At 38.4% G+C, this 21156-nt stretch overlaps 1 protein-coding gene across 1 annotated transcript in view; it reads right to left on the bottom strand.

Annotated features, from left to right (window-relative positions):
- CNTNAP2 (contactin associated protein 2) overlaps positions 1–21156 on the bottom strand; it is a 1208535-nt gene that overhangs the window by 403425 nt on the left and 783954 nt on the right. The window contains exon 11 of the mRNA XM_074892371.1: positions 16296–16402. Coding sequence (XP_074748472.1) covers positions 16296–16402 — 107 coding nt within the window. The remainder of the gene's footprint in view (positions 1–16295; positions 16403–21156) is intronic.

The following is a 21156-nucleotide window of genomic DNA, read 5'->3' as shown; positions in this document are numbered from 1 at the left end:
CACTGTAAAGAAGCTTGAGTATACTGGGAAAATTAAACTAATTATGTTTGAGAAAGGCAGTATCCATAAACAAGAAACAAGCTGTATCAAAAAAATACTATCTGGAATATATATTGTCCGTAGAGAAGTGTTGTAAAAGGACTGGCAATAATTATTCTCTATACTCATTTACTACTGGAGCCATACACCTACTACCGTAAAGATAAGCATTGGCATACTAGTTGTTAAGGCAAATCATAGCATACAGAGCACAAGAAATATCTCAGTGTTTCACTCCACTTCATCAAAAATGCCTATTTACTCCACACAAACCACAGAAAACAATGTTACAGAGCAAACAAAGCAGTAAGAAACTGAGCTGCCATGTTCTGTTACCCTTTGCATGAATTTCCGTGTTTTGGCTTTCTTTATCTTTGTTCTCCATTTTTGTCCACAAGTGCAACAGTTCCCACGGCTTCAGCTTGTGACAAAAGAATACTACTACACTCTTTCAGAGCTGCCAGCCAAGCCTGAGAGATGATCAGCCTTTAATCTCATAAGCAGAGGTACAATGCAATAGTCTCTTTCATTGCTTTCAGACAAAAACCAAGCACATCCCCGAACAAACCACACTTTTTCCCCTGGAAAAAACCAACTAAGCTACCTCAAAGGGTCAGCTTTAATGAAGTAAAGGTACCTTGCAGGGGACAGCTACCTAAGACAACTGAGCAGGGTTCTACCCCAAGCAGCCCACTGCAAAGTGGGGCTCCACTGCTTTTCCTCCAACCTCAGGATTAAGTCTGAATTGCTCTATATCATTTTGCACTTTCAAGGCCACATTCTAGAAAGGATGAATGGCTCCTGCTAAAGAAGCTTGGAAATTCAGGTCTCAGACACTTCGGGGTAACTGGCCACCAGTCTTATACCCAGGATATGACAGAGTTGATTGCAAAGCCTTTGCTTTTTCCAGCAGATTATCTAGGGCCAGCAAAGCCCTTTTTATGCCCCTCTCCTCCAGTCATACACACAGGGAGAAGCACAAAGGTCTCTGGGAGTCTGTTTTCCCCACTGTATTTCTACCTGCAGTATGAGTATCTTAAACATTCATACAACAAGACCACAAAAACCAACACTATTACGAAGCAGTAACTGGAGGTGGTTAGCAGTTTTTGAAAGATCATCATCCCTTCCAGGAAAAATTGTGGTGTTACAGGAAACCAAGGAACAGTTCCATAATTTTCTTGAATAGTTTGCTTTTCAAAGTAAGCTTTTGAATTAAAACATTAGCTCACCAACATTTAGCATGTTTCCAGTGTGCTAGATGATAAATGAGGGCCTGATTTTATATTGATCAACTGTTTTCATTAAAATTCTGGAATGAAAAGGGATTATTTCTTTTTCAAAGCTTTCTTCTCTTTTTCAAACAGCTCTTCTGCTTGTAATGTTTTTCATAAGTCTCAAAGGACTTACAAAAAGCATCATTATTCCTATTGTATAAAAGAGGAAAAAAAAACAAACCAAGAAAAACCCACACAAGTGAGAGAGAAATAACTAGCACCAAAATTATATCACTGGGAAATGCTAACAAAAAGGACTGAATCTAGTATGCTAATTCTTAATCCACAGTCCTATCAGATTGATCATACTGCCTTCCACATACATGATAATTCATTACAAATGAATGGCTGGATGGTCGCACTCAAAGAGTTGCGGTCAATGGCTCTATGTCCAAGTGGAGAGTGGTGACAAGTGGTGTCCCTCAGGAGTTGGTGTTGGGACTGGCACTGTTTAACAGTGACACGGATAGTGGGATTGAGCGCACCCTCAGCAAGTTCACCAACGACACCAAACTGTGTGGTGCGGTCGACATGCTGGAGGGAAGGGATGTGCTATCCAGAGGGACCTGGACAGACTGGAGAGGTGGGACTGTGTGAACCTCATGAAGTTCAACAAGGTCAAGTGCAAGGTCCTGCACATGGGCCAGGGCAATCCCAAGCACAAATCCAGGCTGGGTGATGAGTGCATTGAGAGCAGCCCTGAGGAGAAGGACTTGGGGGTATTAGTGGATGGAAAACTGACTGTGAGCCAGCAACGTGCATTCACAGTCCAGAAAGCCAGCCATGTCCTGGGCTGCATCAAGAGAAGTGTGACCAGCAGGTCGAGGGAGGGGATTCTCCCCCTCTACTCTGCTCTTGCGAGACCCCCCTGCAGTGCTGTGTCCAGCTCTGGGGGCACCAACATCAGAAGGACATGGTCCTGCTCAAGCAGGTCCAGAGGAGGCCACGAAGATGATCAGGGGCTGGAGCACCTCCCCTGTGAGGACAGGCTGAGAGAGTTGGGGGTGTTCAGCCTGGAGAAGAGAAGGCTCTGGGGAAACCTTATAGTGGCCTTCCAGTACTTAAAGGGGCTACAGGAAAGATGGGGAGGGACTCTTGATCAGGGGGGTAGGGATAGGATGAGGGTAATGGTTTTAAACTGAAAGAGGGGAGATTTAGATTAGCTATGAGGAAGAAATTCTTCACTGTGAGGGTGGTGAGACACTGGCACAGGTTTCCCAGAGCAGCTGTGGCTGCCCCCTCCCTGGCAGTGTTCAAGGCCAGGTTGGACGGTGCTTTGGGCAACCTGGGCTAGTGGAAGGTGTCCCTGCCCGTGGCAGGGGGGTTGGAACTGGATGATCTTTCAGGTCCCTTCCAACCCAAACCAGTCTAGGATTCTATGATTCTAAATGTAGAATTTATGAAATCTTTTACACTAGGTAATGTACATAGGAATGCTACAACCCTAGATAATGTCTGGTTATCTGTCAGTACATGCTGCCCTTTTAATGGCAAGCATAATTAAAAACCACTATGTTCCCTTATTTTGAATTTAAAAGAAAACTTTTAAAAAAATTGCATGTGGAGAGAGAAAAATGTCTGCATGTATATCTCAGGAAGCTCTCATTACTTTGACTACTGTGCATCTTTACAATTGATCTTTGCATTAACTTCATTCTTTTGCATATATGAGAAAGCCAGAATTACAGTGACTTCAAAACGTGTTTTTTCTTTCTAATGGCTGTCAATGGGATTTTAGTATCAGCACCTTAATGGCATTTTTTTTGCAATTAAATTGTTTTAATAGTGAAGTAAGCAATATGCTAGGTTGTCTTAATGGAAAAGTTTAAGAAAAAGCTAATTAATTTTGAAGTCTTTACAGAATCCTTTTCATGCTATGATTAATTCTGACTTCAATTTTACAGCATACATGGGCTGTTTTAAAGTTATCTATTCTTAATTACATGTTCTCTTTTAATTGTCCCCTGGAAATAATATTTGGTTGCATTCTGAGTAACAATAGAGGTTACAGTTGCCCGCAAAAAATGACTCATCTAATACCTAAGCTTTCCCATACACAGGCTGCAGGTGAGGCATGTTGCTTGGCTAGTTTTAAGTGTGTTATATAGGTCTATTGAATTAAGGGATTCAAAATGCTCTGAATTAGACTCTGACATCATACTGCTATCGCACTGGACCCCAAATATATTTCCCCCACCTAGTGGAAATTTAGCTTAAAAACTTACAACACTTGATTCTAATTTAGAGCTACATATAAACAGCCCAACTGTATAAACATGTAAAACCCAAAGCCCAGTTTCAGCCCTTACATGCCCTCTCTCTCACACTTTATCTGATAGTAATTTCCAGCTGATTTTTTAAATTTCAACATAATTACTGCTCATTGACTATTCATATTCTGCTTTGCATCCTAATGTTCATTTTCTCCACTTAACCTTCACAAAATAGTACTGCTGCTATTGTTCATTTTGGAACTGCAGCCCTTTCTGTCCTGAACACAGACTCCATCCATTTACTTACAATAAAAATGCAAGTTGCTTCCAATTTATTACACATTCTGCATTTTATAAACACCTGGTGCAGAGCAGTTCTCACCTGAGCAGATAATAAATTAGTAGCAGCAGAAGTATCTATAGCTTATAGCCCTGAAACTAAGAACAAGCAGAATTTTTTAAAAATAAATATTGGAGTACAAAAAACTGCAACATCCCCAAACTCAAAAATAATATTAACAACGTACAAAGCTTTTCTTATCCCAGTTTTGCAGGAACAGCTCAAAAATGTAGCTATTTAGGGCTTACGTGTTTCACATGAAAAATTACATTAAGATCTCAGAGTAAACCAAACAATTTCACCCTCATTTTAAAATTACATTTTAATTAAAAAAGCAGTAATTTAATAATAGTCCGCAACCTTAGAAAACAAATGCATTGTGTTAAATCCTTTGAAAATATGTACTAAATAATAGAAGGTGAATCCACAAATCCATAAATTATGATGACATTTCCTTTGAAAATCATTATTGGAAAAGAGATTAGCCTCTTTAGCATATTGATTATATGATCCTTTTAATAACCTTCTGTAAACAAAAGTAGTTTCTTTATAAACAGGCTTTGAGAATCTCTATTCTCAACAGCAGAGGCAAACATCCCAGAAATGATGTTTTGCAGAGCATGTATCTAATTTGAAAATTTGATTAGTTCAGATACAAAGTATGGGAAAGGAAAAGAATAAATTGATACCAACATCACTGGCTGAGAACAATCAGTTGTTGAAAGTGTTTGCTCAGAGGATGCTAAGAGCAGACAAGACAAATGCCTTTATCCAGAGATTTTAGAAATTCTCTTACTTTTTCTCCCTATTACTCCAAGACTAGCATTGCCCAGACGCATATCCACACTGCTGAGCTTGACAACAGTATTATTTACCTCCTGGAATCTACTTAATTTAGGTCACAAATACAGTCTTAAAGCAGGGGTGCTCAAAGAGCAATTCAGAAGCCCACAGCCTTCATCAGAGACACCCAAATATCAGCTCAGAAGAGGATGAGGTGGGAGAGGAACTGTACTCCTTTTCTTACTGCAACTAGTACAAAACTTAAGTGCTAAAAGAGCTGATCACCCTTTTCTCATCACTCACCCCAGCGTTGCGTTCATAAATATTTTCCCCAGTTCCAGCTTTTTCAAGCCCAGTAGCTCTGACAAAACCACTCTTACTGTTTCTCCAAACTCACTCTCCTCAGAGCAACTTCACAGTTCACCCCCCTCCAGAGCTCCTCACCCCCACTAGTACATCCCACAGCAGCAGCTGTCGTGCATCAGCCCAAATGAGGCAAATCATCTCCAACACATGAGGATGGGGGGAATGGGAACAACTCAAATTTTGCCCTACTGAAAGCTCCTCTTTCACATTTTCAAAACTCAGCAGCTTGGGTTTTCAATGTTATTTCTAATTCCTCCTTTCATATAATTCAAACCACCTCACTTTAATGAACAAGGCTAATGGGCATTGCAAAGCCCCTCTGCATGCCTTAAAATGCCAGCTTTCTACTACAGACACTCAGCCCAGTATATTCATATGTTGCCCAGTTTACTTATGGAAATTCTCAATTTGTTACTGTGAAATCAGTGCAAGATCTGGCAGTCATGTGTAAAACATTCAGTTGTATGGGCTGCTCAACCTCAGTAAAATCAGATGCTTGTCCCCTTCTGCGGCATCTATCACGATGCTGCTTTCTGCAGAAGGACCAATTCTGGAATCCAAGATTTGTTCATGCAAGATGCTGCTGACTAAAGCATCACATTTTACTGGCAAACATTCAGAAATGTCAAGGTGATAGTTTCTAGCAGCCCTGCACACAAATTCCCACAGGACAACCGAAGGGGAGACAGTTTTGTGTCAAGCCTTCTCAAAATACAGGACTTTTCTGACTAGGCTGTATCTTCCACTTGAAGTGTATTAAAAATCAGTGTTCTTCCTGTCTTTTGAGCAGACTATTCTTTCACAAGAATGTCTTATGTAATACAGTTTCTGAGCACAAAAGTATTTATGGTTCTTCCATATCTTCACAATGGAGAAAATCATGTAAGAAATATGCTTATATGCTTAAGCTCAGAAAGATTATGTATAAAGGATTTGGTAAATCCTTGCACACACAAGGACAACACTTTAAATGCTAAAAAAATAATTTGCTTTGGACTTAAGGGTTGAATAGACTGGGAACACGGTATTAAACCCACTCAGATATGATGTGCCCATCAACTTAGCTCAAATTATCAAAGCTGTAATTATAGCAAATATATTACCTATTCAACAACACTAGTATCTTGTGTCTTCCCCCCCCCCCCCCCCCCCCCAATCTTTTAACAATTGAGATCTAAATTTCAAAAATTAGAAGTGTCCTTTTATTATTAGTACTGGGTGCATAACCCTGTCATACTGGGAATTTTCCCCTTTAGTTATATTAAATCACCACCAATTTCTAAATCACATTAAAAGTCCCCATAATTTGTCTGATAGCCTGGTGTGACAGAAATGATAAGTCTTTCCTAGATATGTTACTACATATTTTACACAAGAAATCAAAACTTTAACATCAGAAACTTGTTTAAAAAAAGTAATACCATTTCACTGGGAAAAAGAAACTTCCACTGAGCGATTTTTAAAAACTTCTAAGGAACATTTTGAGTGTGCAAAGCCTGAAAGCAATCAATAGTAAGAACAATAACAGTTACGAACAGAGATGCACAAGTCAGAGACACAGGCGTATCTAGCTGAAGAGAATTTTCTAAGGTATCATATCTGTGACTCTCTATGTCACTCTCTGACAGAGGCTTTTTCCTACAGAGTTTGCACATGAAATGCAAATTATAAGGTTCACTCATTATCTTATCAACATCCAAGTAACAAGAACAAGAACTAAAGAAAGAAGAGGGAAGCAACAGTTTTTAATTTACTGATTCAAAATAGATTTTAATTGGTGTTTTTAATAAAGATCTGCTTTTCCTTATAAAGCTAACAAGGCTCAGTGATGACAGGACTGGAAGTTATTAGCCTGGCTGTAATAAAACTGCCACAGAAGGTAATGAGAGCTCTCAACAAATAACAAGAGTAGAGCTGAATGCTGGGTTTTATGGTGAGTTGCAGAGTGTAATTTCTTATCCAAGTGTCTAGTTCAAATAGAGTCTCTCCTGACAGAGGACAAAAGCCATTCCTCACCATGGACTGTTTAGTGATCTATGCAAGACGTGTTAGGGGTTTCACACCCACAAAGGCCACTGCTATTATGACTGGTTTTAAATAAACTGCTGAGATCAAAATGGCAGTGGAGAAGTCAGAAATTGCACTGACGTGGAGGCTCGTCTGAGACACAACTGAGGTACTGCTCATGTTGCCAGTGGCAATATGATCCTCCTAGGACTTCGTGACAAGATCTTGTGTGCTGTGACCATGCCTGGAGATCCACTCTGTGGTCTCATACAGTAGCTAGACCAACAGATCTAATTTGCTTTGAAAAAATTGGGCATACGGGAGTTTCAAGGATGAGAGATGCTTAGGAGTGAAGTGTGTTTTCTGCAAAGGAAACGAGCAAGTAGCGGGAGAATCCCAGGACAATGTTTCTTATTAAGCATTAAAAGTGGCAAGCAATGTAGATGTGCATGCAAACCCAGTGTAAGTATGTCCTGGGCTGACAGTGGGAGTAACACCATTTGATCTTCAAACTTTTGTAAGAGCATAACACTCGTCTTGCACAGCATAACTCACTGCAGCGTCCAGGAACACTGTGCAGAGGAAGCAATGCTTTAAAGCTAGCATCTCTGTACATTTTTAAGCGGTATCTGTAATACATTGCTCCCTCCACTTCTCTGGAATCTAAGCAGAATGCTAAGTAGAAAAAAAAAAAAAAAGGAAAGAAGAAAAAAAAGACAAATCTTCAGACATTTGTGCATGTATTATGTCTTTTTAGGAAGCAGCGGGAGCTGTTCTGCAAGGGAGATGAGTCGGGAGCTGCAGACAACCCCTGTGCAGGCTGTGCCCTCGCTGACAGGGTGCCGTCCCACCACCCTGCTGTCCCCAGGCTGGGTCAGGGCAGGGCTGACAGCCCAGGAGGCCATCAGGCAAGGTGAAGCAACAGGTCAGGGGCAGGGACAGAAGGACAAGAGGTCTGGGCACAAGCCTGCCCACAGGAGAGCTGAGGACAGGACAGCGTGTACCAGTTCCAGCTGCAGTGAGCTCCCCAAACCCATGGGCAGATGGGGTGGGGAGTGCACCCAGTTGTGCTACCAGGCAGTTAAGGCCCAGTAGTGCTCTCAGGGTCCTCAGCCTCTGCTGTACAAAAACTTATCACCTGCCTGACCCATCCAGTCAAGCCTTCAAGCACTACTTCTTTAAATCCCAAGACATCAAAGGAGACATTTACCAGTGAGTCACCTACAGGTTTATTAAAAATCCAAATGGAAAGTGACTGGTAGGAAATATGCTGAGGAAATGGCCAAATCCAAGACTAACTCAGCAATCCAACTGATGCACAAAGTAATTTTAAATGGAACAAGAAGAATTTGGATGTCTTGTTATATATGTGACAGAGACTTTGCTATGATTTTTTTTTCTGTTACCATTTATGGGGAGAATTTCTTAAGTGGGGGATTTCTCAAATCCTAACTTAGAAAATATTTATAATACCATTTGGAAGGACATTCTGTGTAAGCTTATGTGCATCTTAGAAATATTTGTGCTTGACAGATATTCTTCACTACCGGGAATTACATCTGTAAAGTGAGGGCCAAAACGTCAAATGGCACACTACAATTTTCATCATCGTCGTCCATAAAAAAAGTCTATAATCTGTGTTTGATTCCTTCATCTCACAGGAAAAGACTAAATGAAGGGTCTAATAAAGAAGACATCCATGGTAATATGTACCCAAACTTTAGTAGGTTCCTTGGGAGCAAAGGACGTGAAAGAAAACTAATCACTGGAGGTTTCTTTGAGGGTTTGAATAAAAACTAACATGAGGAAAGCCCAACCAGCATAAACACCTTTCTTTTACTCACTCCTTCAACAAGCTAGCAAACAGTCTCTAGGCATCTTGGATGCAAACAGGTCATTCATCTTTTTATCACCCAGTGAGCTAGGATGTCCATCCATCCCACTCTTTCCTGAGAAACTTCAACTTTTCTTGAAAGACTGCTCAAATTTCACTTCAGTATCTTTCTTTGGGAAGTTACACCTTAGTCTTTTTTCAATATTTTCCTTTTTTTTTTTTTTAATTAAGTTTACTCAATTTTAAGGAGAGTTCTTAAGGAAAATTATAGGAACATTACCTTTAAAATGTACTAGGAAAAATAGTTCTCCCCAATTTTATCCTCTTGGATACGTTTTTGTTTGAGCCTTCTTTCTTAAGGCAGAGCTGTATCAACATAGAGTTAGGTTTTACATACGGGTCCTGGAAACAATTCTAGTTTTGATGTTGAAGGTTGCATATTATACTTGAAACACAAAACCAGTTTCTATCAGCATCAAATCCTTAATGACATAATGCCAAGTCTCTTTCCGAGCACAGATAAGACAACTCTAGTCTACAGCTGGTAGTACTGACCACCAAATTACTATGCCTTTTATACACTGACCTGAGAGTTAATCATCAAAAAGTGTGATATACTGAAGAAAAATACTAACAGAAGTTTTGCTAGGTATAGCAAGGTCAATTCGGCTGCACTGGAAGTTATGGGGGTGGGAAATTACTCTCTCTCTGTTACCTTATTTATAGAATAGAATAGAATAGAATAGAATAGAATAGAATAGAATAGAATAGAATAGAATAGAATAGAATAGAATAGAATAGAATAGAATAGAATAGAATAGCTATTCTGGGTACCAGGGAGAAGAGCTCAGCACCTCCCTCTGCCCTTCCCCTCCCCAGGAAGCTGCAGAGAGCAGTGAGGTCGCCCCTCAGCCTCCTTCTCTCCAAACTAGACAAACCCAGGGCCCTCAGCCACTCCTCACAGGACATGCCTCCAGCCCCTTCACCAGCTTTGGTGCCCTCCTCTGAGTGCATTCAAGTACCTTCATGTTCTTTTTAAATGGTGGGGCCCAGAGTTGCACACAGTACTCAAGGTGAAGCCCCACCAATGCTGAATATAGCGGGATAATCCCCTCTTTTGACCGTCTGGTTTTGCTGTGTTTAATACACCCCAGGATGCGGTTTGCCCTCGTCTGTCAGGGCACACTTCTGTTCAGCCAGTTTTTCACCCTGTGCACCATCTACCTGCTCATCTTACAATTGGACAAATTGTCCAGAAGGGTGCTGTGAGGCACAGTATCAAAAGTCATACTGAAATCCGTAAAAACTACACCCACTGCCTTCCCTTTATCCTAGTGAAGGTGATTATTCTGCTGCTGCCTGGCGGCACTGTGGCTGCCTGTACATTCTCTTGAGAATAATTAGTGTATTTATGTGTCCATAGTAGTGTAACCTGATTCATGAGAACCTGAACAACCTTACTCTTAGTAGACAGTCTGTCTTATTTCACTCAGATTAGGCTAAACAAGTAGAACAGCCTGCAACACTGCTTATTTTTAATCACAGCAGACACATTTTTTGTAAGTGTTTTTCTATTCTTTACTCACACTTTCCCCTTTCCTCTGTTAAACTGTAAGAAAGGAAAAAGCTTCAATACAAGAGATTTCTTTTTCCTGATAAATAATGCATTAATATGCTTGTGAAACTGCAAGGCCTTTGCCTTTACTAACAAATCTATTTGAGATCAGAAAAAATAGCCATGCTGTTCTTGGAACTCCCCCAGTCTCCAGTGAAGTGGAAAACCATACTTCGCTTGTGTGGGATGACTATACATCTGTACAGTTTCTTTTATTTTTTCCTAAAGTAAAGTTCAGAGCATATTTTTGCCAAATTATGTATTTGCTTTCTTGTTATGGAACTATTTTCCAAATTGCTGACAGGAAAATATCACTGCCATGCCATCCATTCCTCTCTAGACTCTAAATGTAGAAAGTCCAGTGTTTCAAGTGTTTCCTCATTTATGGAAATACAGGAAAATCAGTTATTACAAACTGATTGATGAAGGTCTTGCTGAAGATCACAGACTATGCAGATTAAATGTGGGTTTCTGATTACTGATTTTGGCAATAATCAGGAATCCAAATTATCATGGCTTTTACAATGAGTGCAACACAAATGTTTTGTACTCAAAGTGTGTTTCTAGATACTATTAAACTCATTATTAAAGCAATATTTCATTTTAGGGAGAAGGTCAATATTCCTGAAAAAAAAATATCAGTGCCCATTAGACTTCCAGTGACACAATGTATTTATCATTTCAAGAGAAGATTAGTACTTTATTCCTCATTAACTTTGAATCAAAATATATATATCAATCAAAAATATATATGTTTCAAAATATAGGGTAACATATAGGGTAACATTTATTCACAACAAGCTATGAGGAGACAAAGCCACAGAATTCAGAGGTCAAGGTCCATTATATGGAAACTAAGAATCACCACATTGTTTCAAATACTCATTTTGAAAAAACTTACAGCACATTGTCAACTTAAAAATGTAAAAATTGTGTATGTTCTTTTGCAACTGAGTTGCATTCTCTGTATATTCTGATGCAATTAATGTCCCTTCTACTGACAAGAGTATGTAAGGTTGTACTTCTCCTGCTGCTTTTACAGAACTAACAGGCAACAGATTGTGAGCTGGATGTTAGTCCCTACTATGAAACAACTGAAGATTTATAAGCAAACACTTTCCTGTCCAATATTCTTGAAGGAATGGAGGTTGTACACTAAAAGTATGGACAGTGCTTGTTTGAAGGTGAAATTAAAGAAGAATAGAACTTCTCTCTCATATGAGTTAAAATCGATATAATTAAGATTAACCTTTTGAGTGCAAATTGGATTTTTTTTGTTACTGGAAATCATTAGGAGAAGGCAAATATGATCAAACTATGTTCTCCTGGCTTTTTCCTAAATCTAACAAAGTTTGTGCAGGAGGTTGTAGTTAGATACATCATAGTAATGGTAAACTCTGCGAGTCCTTTATTGCATTTCTCTTACATGCAGATTCTAGAGAAAGCGTGCATTGAGCTATATATTAAAAATCTCAGACGAAGAAACTTGAATGATCATTATTTATCCTGATACATGATTTGTAAATTTATACCACTCTCTTTTAAAGAGGCTGTAAACAGCAGGAAGCATATTACAGCCTAATACTAGATGTATAACTCACACAAAGTGCAGCAGAGAGGTGTTACCTGAAGATCATGATGGAGATGAGAAGTAATAAGGAAAATGAGCTCCTGTTCTCAAAGGCTTCAGGAACCATTTACTAATAGACTCTGGAAAAATATTGCTCTAAGACCTCTGCACGGCAGGTCAGCCTTTGGTAGACTGTAAAGGTTAATTAATTGGGGATTAAAATATAGCTGATACAATAAAGCTAGTAGGGATGATAGTTACTGTTAATTATAACCCTAATAATTCATTTTAAAATAATTTTGTGACTGTTTCATCACTGTAAATCATTATTTTTAAGTAAATACATTCATTTATCTTTTAGTCTTGTCTAATGATAAAATTTATGCTTTAGCCTGGTATTTGCCAGGCCACAGAGTTTCCTTGGGCACCAAGTATCTGTTCGCCAAAGAAATCTGGCAGATTTCTAGGGTATTTACCACACAATGAGAGATACAGCTTTCCAGTATTTTTAGTTAATTCGCCATTGAGCTCCAGGGACCCAGCTGTAGCAGGATGAAACAAATTATTGTGGAGCAGGGACATCTTTTTCTGTGAATGGCAGCTTAAGTCTCTGACAAGTAAAAAGATAGTGGACACAGAACTTGGAGATTTTGGTGTGTCTTTGAAAGATGAAGAGACTTCCTGTAACAGTGTCCTATTCTGAAAAGCAAATTATTTCATGATCTTAAAATGGCAAATATACATAATTGATTTACACAACTGGAGAGATAATAAGAATTAAAGTTGTTATTTCGTATTTATTTATTTGAAACTTTTCCTTCTGTCGCTGTTTATTTTCAGTTATAGTTTCTACTATGTCTCAACCCCAGAATACGTATTTCTCCATCTCTCCAGACTAACTGTTGTTTTCACTATTGTACTATAAATATATTATGACTAGATCTATGTGAAACAAAGCCATTTTGATTCACAAGGATTTCATGCAAACATTTTTCTCTGTTTCACTTCAAGGAGTTCATCCCTTGAGTTTGTCTTTGAATTTGAACTTCAAAGGAACCTAAAACTGTGTTCTGAAATTCAGTCAAGGCTGCAAAGCTTTGCCTTATTTCAGGTCAAAAGCTCAGGAAAGTGTTGAATTCCCTGACCAACGCAAAATCAATTCACTGAAAAAAAAATCTTCAGTAACACAGAATTATCTTGTTCCTTTAAGTTCAGCAAAACCCAAACTTATTAAAATCATCAGCTATGGTATTACAATTGCCACTAATGTAGTCCTGTCTCCAACCTCTTTGAGAAATACTGTTATACCCACCGCACAAACATACACTGAGAAAAGAAATACATGTTTTATTGCAGAGTATAATACAATTTGCTTTGTAAAATAATCTTACATTTAAGTAAAATGGTACTGAACAAGTGCTATCTGCACTTAAACTCTTTCCTACTTCACAGAATTATGACATCTGGTAAATTTTACGGCCTTTCATACAACCTGCAATGCTGTTTAAAATTGCTTGCAGCTATTTTCATACCACATACCATTTATCATTCCAACTTCCCACCTTCCCCAGCACCTCCTCTACACTGTTACTGCCACAAACATCAGAACTCAAAAGCAAAAAGCAGCACAACAAGCACGTCCGAGCACATTGCACGAGTAGGAGAGGACAGTTAGGATCAGTATCACTGTAGCAGAGCTGAGGCCCCAGAGCTCAGGACAGTATAACTACAACCTTTGACAAGCTTCAACAAACCCCCTCATTATTTGCAGGTATAACTAATACTGGAACATGCTCTTGTAAATACTGATAGTTATTGCCTGCTCAGTAAAGGCAGAGTTAAGGTTGTCTCAGTCTATAGCTTGACGCTCTAATTTTTGGTTTTCACTCATTTTTGTGCCATTAAATTCTATACTCTAGAAAGGCATAAGACTTCACATGTTCTGACAAAATATCTATTAAGTGAATAGCTTTCTGTTCACCCTCATTTTGTAAGAAAGAAGACTTTTAAAAGTATAGCAACACCCATAGTAAAAAACTAAAATTATGTTCTTTAAACACCAAAAAGAAACAAAACAAAAGTTTAGCCATCTAAGTTAGCAACTTTGCCTGAATTTAAAAAGTAAAGATTTTTGAACAATGTGTCTCCAAATGACCTGGACAGCTATAACCCCATGTACTTCATCCATTCCATAGCTAAAGATGGGGCAATATACTCTAAACCCCTCTTTTGATACCGCAGTGCAGTAGTGCCTTTTATTTGCCTTATTGCACTGTTTTCTCCACAAAAGGCAGGTGAAAATCCTATTAAGAGGAATGTTCACAGCTCCTTGGATTATTACTTCTTTCTTTTGTAATAAATGTGATTTCAGAAAAGCGATGTCATCCATTTGTCCTTGTTACTTCTCTTCGCGGCTCAAGAAGAAGGCTAAACTCTGTTAGGTTATATCTTAAAGGCTCTCTGCACACACATAAAGGAGCACAGACAGACAATGGCAGGAGGGGGAGCCCAAAAAATACTCTGCTGGGTCATCCAGTGTCCAGGCACCAGCAACTGTGGGGTCTGGGACCCAGGGTCAGTCACTGAGTGCCCAAGCTGAGCCACTGGAGGGATTCACCGTGTGTGTATATGGATGTTCACTGTTCTCGCTGGTGGATGTGTATTCTGCTCATCCAGAGGAGAGCAGGATGAGGCCATCGGTGCTGTGTTCACGTGTGCGCTCTGTCTGTGATCTGTACAGTCAGCCATGTGTACGTGGAGTATACGGGCTCTGTGGGCACATGCACACCGGGAATGCATTTATGGCCTTGCTACTGGTTGGACCTTGGGGAATGCAGCTCTGGTGGGCAGTTGAATCCAACATGATACAGTTTCCTCTAACAGATTATGCTTATTTTCGGAGGCTCACTAGATAAAATATACCTACTTAACTGAGCTTCCATCCCTGCATTTCTGCAGTCAAGCATCTTAACAGACTATCACATGCATAGGAATAATATTTTCCAAATGGCTCTAATAGATCAGCCAAAGCCCTAAAAATATTATACTTTCAGCCAAATAGGATTTTTTTTCTTTGTTTCACTGAAATACTACATCACTGTAAACTCTGTGTTTTGTTTCCCAAGATTAGATGCAACCATGTCACCACTATGCACATTCACTCTTGGTAGAAGGAGGGATGCCCATGAAATTTCTCCCCAAGCATTGGTACTTTAAATATCTCTCTTTAATAAACATTCATTTGCCATTTAACTCTTTCAGTTTTACCAGTTCAGTAGCTAGACCATGGAGAACTTTGCCATTCAATACATGCATATCTGTATTAATAGTTAATATATAAAATAAATTCCCTCTTACATTAATACAATGTTTAAAAATAGGATGTTTTTGTTGAAATCCAGACAACTGTGAATTGTCAAAATTTTCTCATTGATTTGGGGTTTTTTGTTTAAAAATGAAAGAGTTCTGCAATTCCCTTTGTAAAAACAGCTGTAGTTATGGTAAAGTAATATAAATTTATATCTCTACAAATCCTTCCTTCAATTTAAACGTTTCACCTGTTCGGAAGCATTTTTACTCTCTCTTCAATATTAAGAGGTTGTTTGCTAAAGAAAAAAGGGAGAAAAGTAAGGACTGGATATGTTTTCTCCATCTTCTAGCTATTTTAGAATGCACTTCACAGATGAAAATCCCACTTTTAGTGTATGAGAGAAGGGGCAGATGACACATGCCACTGACTCAGCATACATTATTCAGAACCTATAAAAAGAGCAACTGTACCTTTCTCTCTTCTTTCTGTGCTTTAATAGTGTAGGGCATGTGGAGTTCATAGGAAATATTTGAGAAACTCATAACAACAGAGTAAATAATTTTATTTTAGAATGGCCAATAATCGGTATACAAACACATCAGGATTAACAACCTGAATCAGCGTCTCTCTAGGAGTGGTCAGCAGCTCTCCCCTACTGCTTAAGGCAGATCTATTGTGTCCGTTTGAAACTCTAGTGTGTAATTGCTGAGAATGTGTTTGCTCAGTACACCCAACTAAGAGAGCTGTACTGCTTTGGACCCCTGCATGATGCATCATAAATATCTCGCTATATAGATAAGGTGGAAACCAACACCTCCTTTCAAAAAAAGGTTTTAGGATCTTTATCAACCAGAGAGGAATGCTTCGACTTTTTATCTCAACGAAAAGACATCAGTGTCTTCCCTACTCCACTGCAAGTTTGAAACTGCAGAATGGCTTACAGTTATGACAAGTGGCGCCACTGTATCCAGTTCCATCACAAGTGCACTTGAAGCTGTCCCACGTCTGGGTGCATTTGCCATCGTGTTCACAGTGATTGGGCACACATCTGTCAGGATGAGATGCAAAGACAGAAAGAAAAACCTAAATGAGCATCCAGATTTACACACAGTTAAATTACGAGCTGACCAAGCAGTGTATCATGTCCCTGCCTGGTAATTAATCCTTGTTATTTCAGGCAGATTAACAGAATTTATATCTCAACACACAACTGCACAAAAGATGATTCATTGAGGCTCTGTTGTAGCCCTTTTACACACAGCAAAAAACTGTGATAAAGGTGGAATACATTCACCCATAATAAATTAGGGTTCTAAGCTGTGTGTGACTGGCACTTAGCTGTCAAAACAAAAAGAACATCACAAGTCACACCTCCTCCTGCTGTGCAGGTGGTGTCATGCCTCAAGGACTCCAGTCCCACAACTGACTGGGTTAAAGAAAGAATGCCAGTGAGTTGCTATTTATCTTTCTGTTGCCAGCAATGGGATGAAGTGGAGGCAGACTGCCTGCTGGCTAGGATGGAAATTACTAATGCTGCATTATTAAAACAAATAATAGACTTCAGTATAAAAGCTGTAAAATTTTTTCTTCACAGGGATTCGTGGCAAGTGTTGTTCACCTTTCTCCCTCCCACCTGCTTTTCTTCTCCAGCTACACTGTTGCTGAAGAGTGGAAGGAACGCCAAAGAAAATGTGGAACAGCAAGAAACAAAGTTATAGCAGAACATATATTTATTGTTTGAAACGTTATCAAAATGTGATTTCAAAGATTTGAGTTTGGCCAGTTTCTTTTCTATCAAAGATAGTTAAGAATGGGAATTGCCATGTACTTTCACCTTTGAAACTATTAAATTTCTATACTTTGACAGGGCTTTGAAGTATAATTTCAAAGAATCTTTTTCTTCTCTTATTAAATTCATTACAGTTAGACTCAGTACAGTCTCTGCATTTTTGATCAAGAACTAAAGGAGCTTTTCTTTCATGCTGAGTTGGCCAAATCTAATTTATGAACTACACTTTTTTATTATGGCATTAAAAATTAAAATTAGGAGACCCCCATTAGACAAACAAATTAAAATATTTTCATAAATGCATTATAAATTAAGTATCCTTATCTCTAAAATAAATCTGAAGGTCATCATATTCCTGTGATAGTTAACAATACTCTATTAAATAACACCCAAGGATCACTTTCCTTTCCTATGTAGCAATTTATTGAAACTGAAAGTATCTGGGTGAACCCCCTGTAAGCTTATGGCCTCATATCTCCTCAAGTTCCAGTTCCAAGTAGATGACTCAGCTAGCAAGAACAACCTGTGTCATGGTATGCATTAGAGACTTGAGCATTGTGTACTCACATTTACAAAGATTTAAGGTTTTATGCGTGCCCGTGCAAGTACCTCAGAATATACATAATATAGATGTCTTACATCCTATATCAGTCTGTAGTATTCAAGGCTACCCATTCTTCCTCAAAAAGATCAGAAAATACTAGCTTGGTTAAAAATAGTGTTTAAAGAAAAGCTATTCTAAAGCAAGAAACAAAGCATTTAAAAATTTTGTTTTCACAGTAAAATACAGTGAAACTACCCGAGGCAATTATCACAGTTCAATAATTTATGTTTTAACAGGGTTTAAGTGAATTAATTTAGTTTTGTAAGTGTGGCAGGCTAAATGAACAGATAGAACTGATTACTGCTGTTCAGCTAATAAGTGATGACTTTCTCTTGTGTTCTCAACACCACAGAAGAAAAACAAGAGCTCATAATAGCACATTTCTAACCACCCAAATGATTAACAATTTATATGGATCCATAGCTGGTGGGTACAAGAGTAGGGAAGAGGGCACTGACATTTCAAAAATAATCTCATAAAATAACTTTTATTCAAGGATATAAACATCCACAGAAGTTCCTAAATCTGATATGGTTTTGTATTTTTTTCAGCCTTTCAAAATAACTGCTTTTGATGTATTTTCTTCTTCATTTACATTTGAACATACATAACTTTTAAAGTATTTTTACAATGACCAAACTAAACATTTTTCTATGTGAATTTCACCAGCTATTTATATGAAGTCTTACACATAACACTAGTGACTAGTTTCACATTTTAGTGCAGTATAACTTACATTTATTGTAGCTTAACAAGTAAAGATACTGCATTATTGACTATATAACTGAGGTAAATGACTTAATCTTGGGAAATATGAAAACCAAGTATTTATCTGTATCATTTAATGGAGTATATTAAGTAATAAACCCAGAGATATTCAGCAAACTCCTTGATGTATATTTTATACCTCTAGTACGATGGTTGGACTAGCCTAGTCTGCATCTGCAAAATTTTTTACTACTCTGCTTTTCCCTGTTCTAAATATGATGTAGTTAGAAATAGGGAGTAAACAATATCCTAATACTAGTGCTAACTGAAGCTTAAATCAGCCTATTGGATCATTTCCTTAAGTCCTCCCTCCACCCTCAATTATCTGTTAGTTTATTTTATCAGGTATTATAAGATTTTTTTTTTTTTATTAAATCCATTAACAAGCTTTTGGAACATAATCTGCTGCTCATCTCTCCACTTTTTGGACAAACCTTACATGCTATAATAGAATTTACAGGAAATTTAGGTAACCAGAATATAGAAATTACAAAAAAAAAAAAAACCTTCTGAATTCAGTAGTGATATCAAGAAGAATGTAATTTCTAACTGTGAACTCCATTATCTTTCAAACATTTTTCTTGCCACAGAGTGATAGTAAGATACAAATACTGGTAAGATAGAAGGTACCTTGCCTGTGTATTTCCATATATATCTTGCTAAGAAATGTGTATTTTTAAAATTATTTAAGCATATGAAACCATCTAGTTTATCTACTTTATGCTTAACATTTAGTATATACACAAAATGTATACACTCAAAACCAACACATGCTCTATTTGCAGTTCGTTTGTATTAAAAGGCTATATTTCTAGGCAATTCCATTCTTTAGTCTCCTTTTAGGAATAAGGCTGCATTACATAAAAAAAAAAAAAAAACACCAAAACCAACTTCAAAACCACACTTCCTTCCTGAACCAGAAGTTAGAAGCTGCCACAAAAGAGAGAACTGGAAGTTCTTAGTCACCGAGTTGTGTCCCTTCCCCCTGTGGACACCTATATCTTAAGTACTGCTGCTTACAAAATCTTGCTGACTCCATTTTGAGAACTTTCTTGCTCTATAGCTCCTTCTGAAAGGCAGGTCTAGAACTTCATGCCTTCAAGTGTGATACACTTTCTTTTAATTTTCACCCCAAAATTTACCCATAGAGAGTTTACAGATGCTCTTTTGTTTGGTATTTTATTTGGTAACACTGACTTGTGTCTCAAACAACTTTTGTTCTTTGGGATTTACGTCTGATGTCTTTGTAGAGAGCAATCATAACTTCTTTCAGACTGCATTTTTATGAAAACAAGTCTCCTGTTGGAATATATTTTCTACTGTTGTTCTTCCTTGTAGCTCTGCTCCCACTTGTACTTGTGATCTAATGAGTATGCTGAAGCAGGTCTTACCAATGTTTTGTGATTTCAGAGTTAATCAACATTTTTGTATTTCTCTACTGAAATTATTTTGCTTGATATACAGCATTTTCCTGACTACCTCAGAACAGTGGCTCAAAGTTATCTTGAGATTGCTCAATACATTAATACATACCTTCAGCACATTCCCATTCTTCTTCTCTTCCATGACTTCCAGCCTATGAACTTCATCTTTATACAGAAATTCTTGTTATTGCTGTCAACAGTATTACTCTGTACTGTAACTTCCATGGTGTCACCCAAATCTTTCTGCTTATTTTTCTAGGCTGAATCTGTATCATCAGCACATTGCATCAAGATACTCCTAATTCTGAGCCAAGGTCGAAGCATTAAACAGGATCAGCTCTGCCACTGATCTCTGAGCAACTCTAATCTCTCAGCCAGCTGTTAACCCATCAGTATAAATTGTCAGGCAATTCCGTTTGCCAGTTCACAACTCACTTTGCAATTCCTCTCTCAAACCCCATCTTCCCTGGTTTAGCTAATAATTCCCATCATCATTACAGTATATCAAATGCTTTATCGACATCTGACAAACTAGATCTACTGCATTTCTCCTGTCTGAGAAAAAAACCTACTGTGTTTTATCAGAGAGGGAGATCAGGTTAATCCTGAACAATTGACTGTTGATAAACATCTGCTGCATTCTACTCTACCTTCCATTTACTTCCAGGTATTTGATTACTCTTTCCTTCATTTATTCAAAAGCTTAGTAAGACTACTGAAGTCAAATTAATAGGTGTCTAGTGACCTGGATCTCTTCCATTCCTTTTGTTAAATTACATGAGGTTAACTCTATCACCTATTAGTACAAAACCATGCTTTTTTAAAATTTTCTTTAGGGCTGCAATATGACATGTTGGTATTATGAAACAGGGCTATCTTCCCAATTATTATCTAAATAGTTCTGGTGTAGTCTTGGCACCTGCTTATTCTGTTATCATCTGTACCGGGTCTGGCTGAGCCAGAATTGGTTTCCCCCTGTAGCAGCCCTCATGGTGCTGTGTTTGATGTTGGGAGCTGGCAGGGTGTTGATAGCACACTGGTGTTGTGGCTACTGCTGAGTAGTGCTTACACAGCACCAAGGCTCTTTCTGACATTTCCCCCCCACAGTGGGACGGGGTGGGCAAGATCTTGGGAGGGGACACAGCCAGGACAGCTGACCCGAACTGACCAAAGGGATATTCCAGACCATATGACGTCTGCTCAGTATAAAGCTGGGA

This window comes from Strix uralensis, chromosome 1 (assembly GCF_047716275.1).
Source record: "Strix uralensis isolate ZFMK-TIS-50842 chromosome 1, bStrUra1, whole genome shotgun sequence".
NCBI classification, from domain to species: Eukaryota; Metazoa; Chordata; class Aves; order Strigiformes; family Strigidae; genus Strix; species Strix uralensis.
This window is presented reverse-complemented; position numbering and strand designations above follow the sequence as displayed.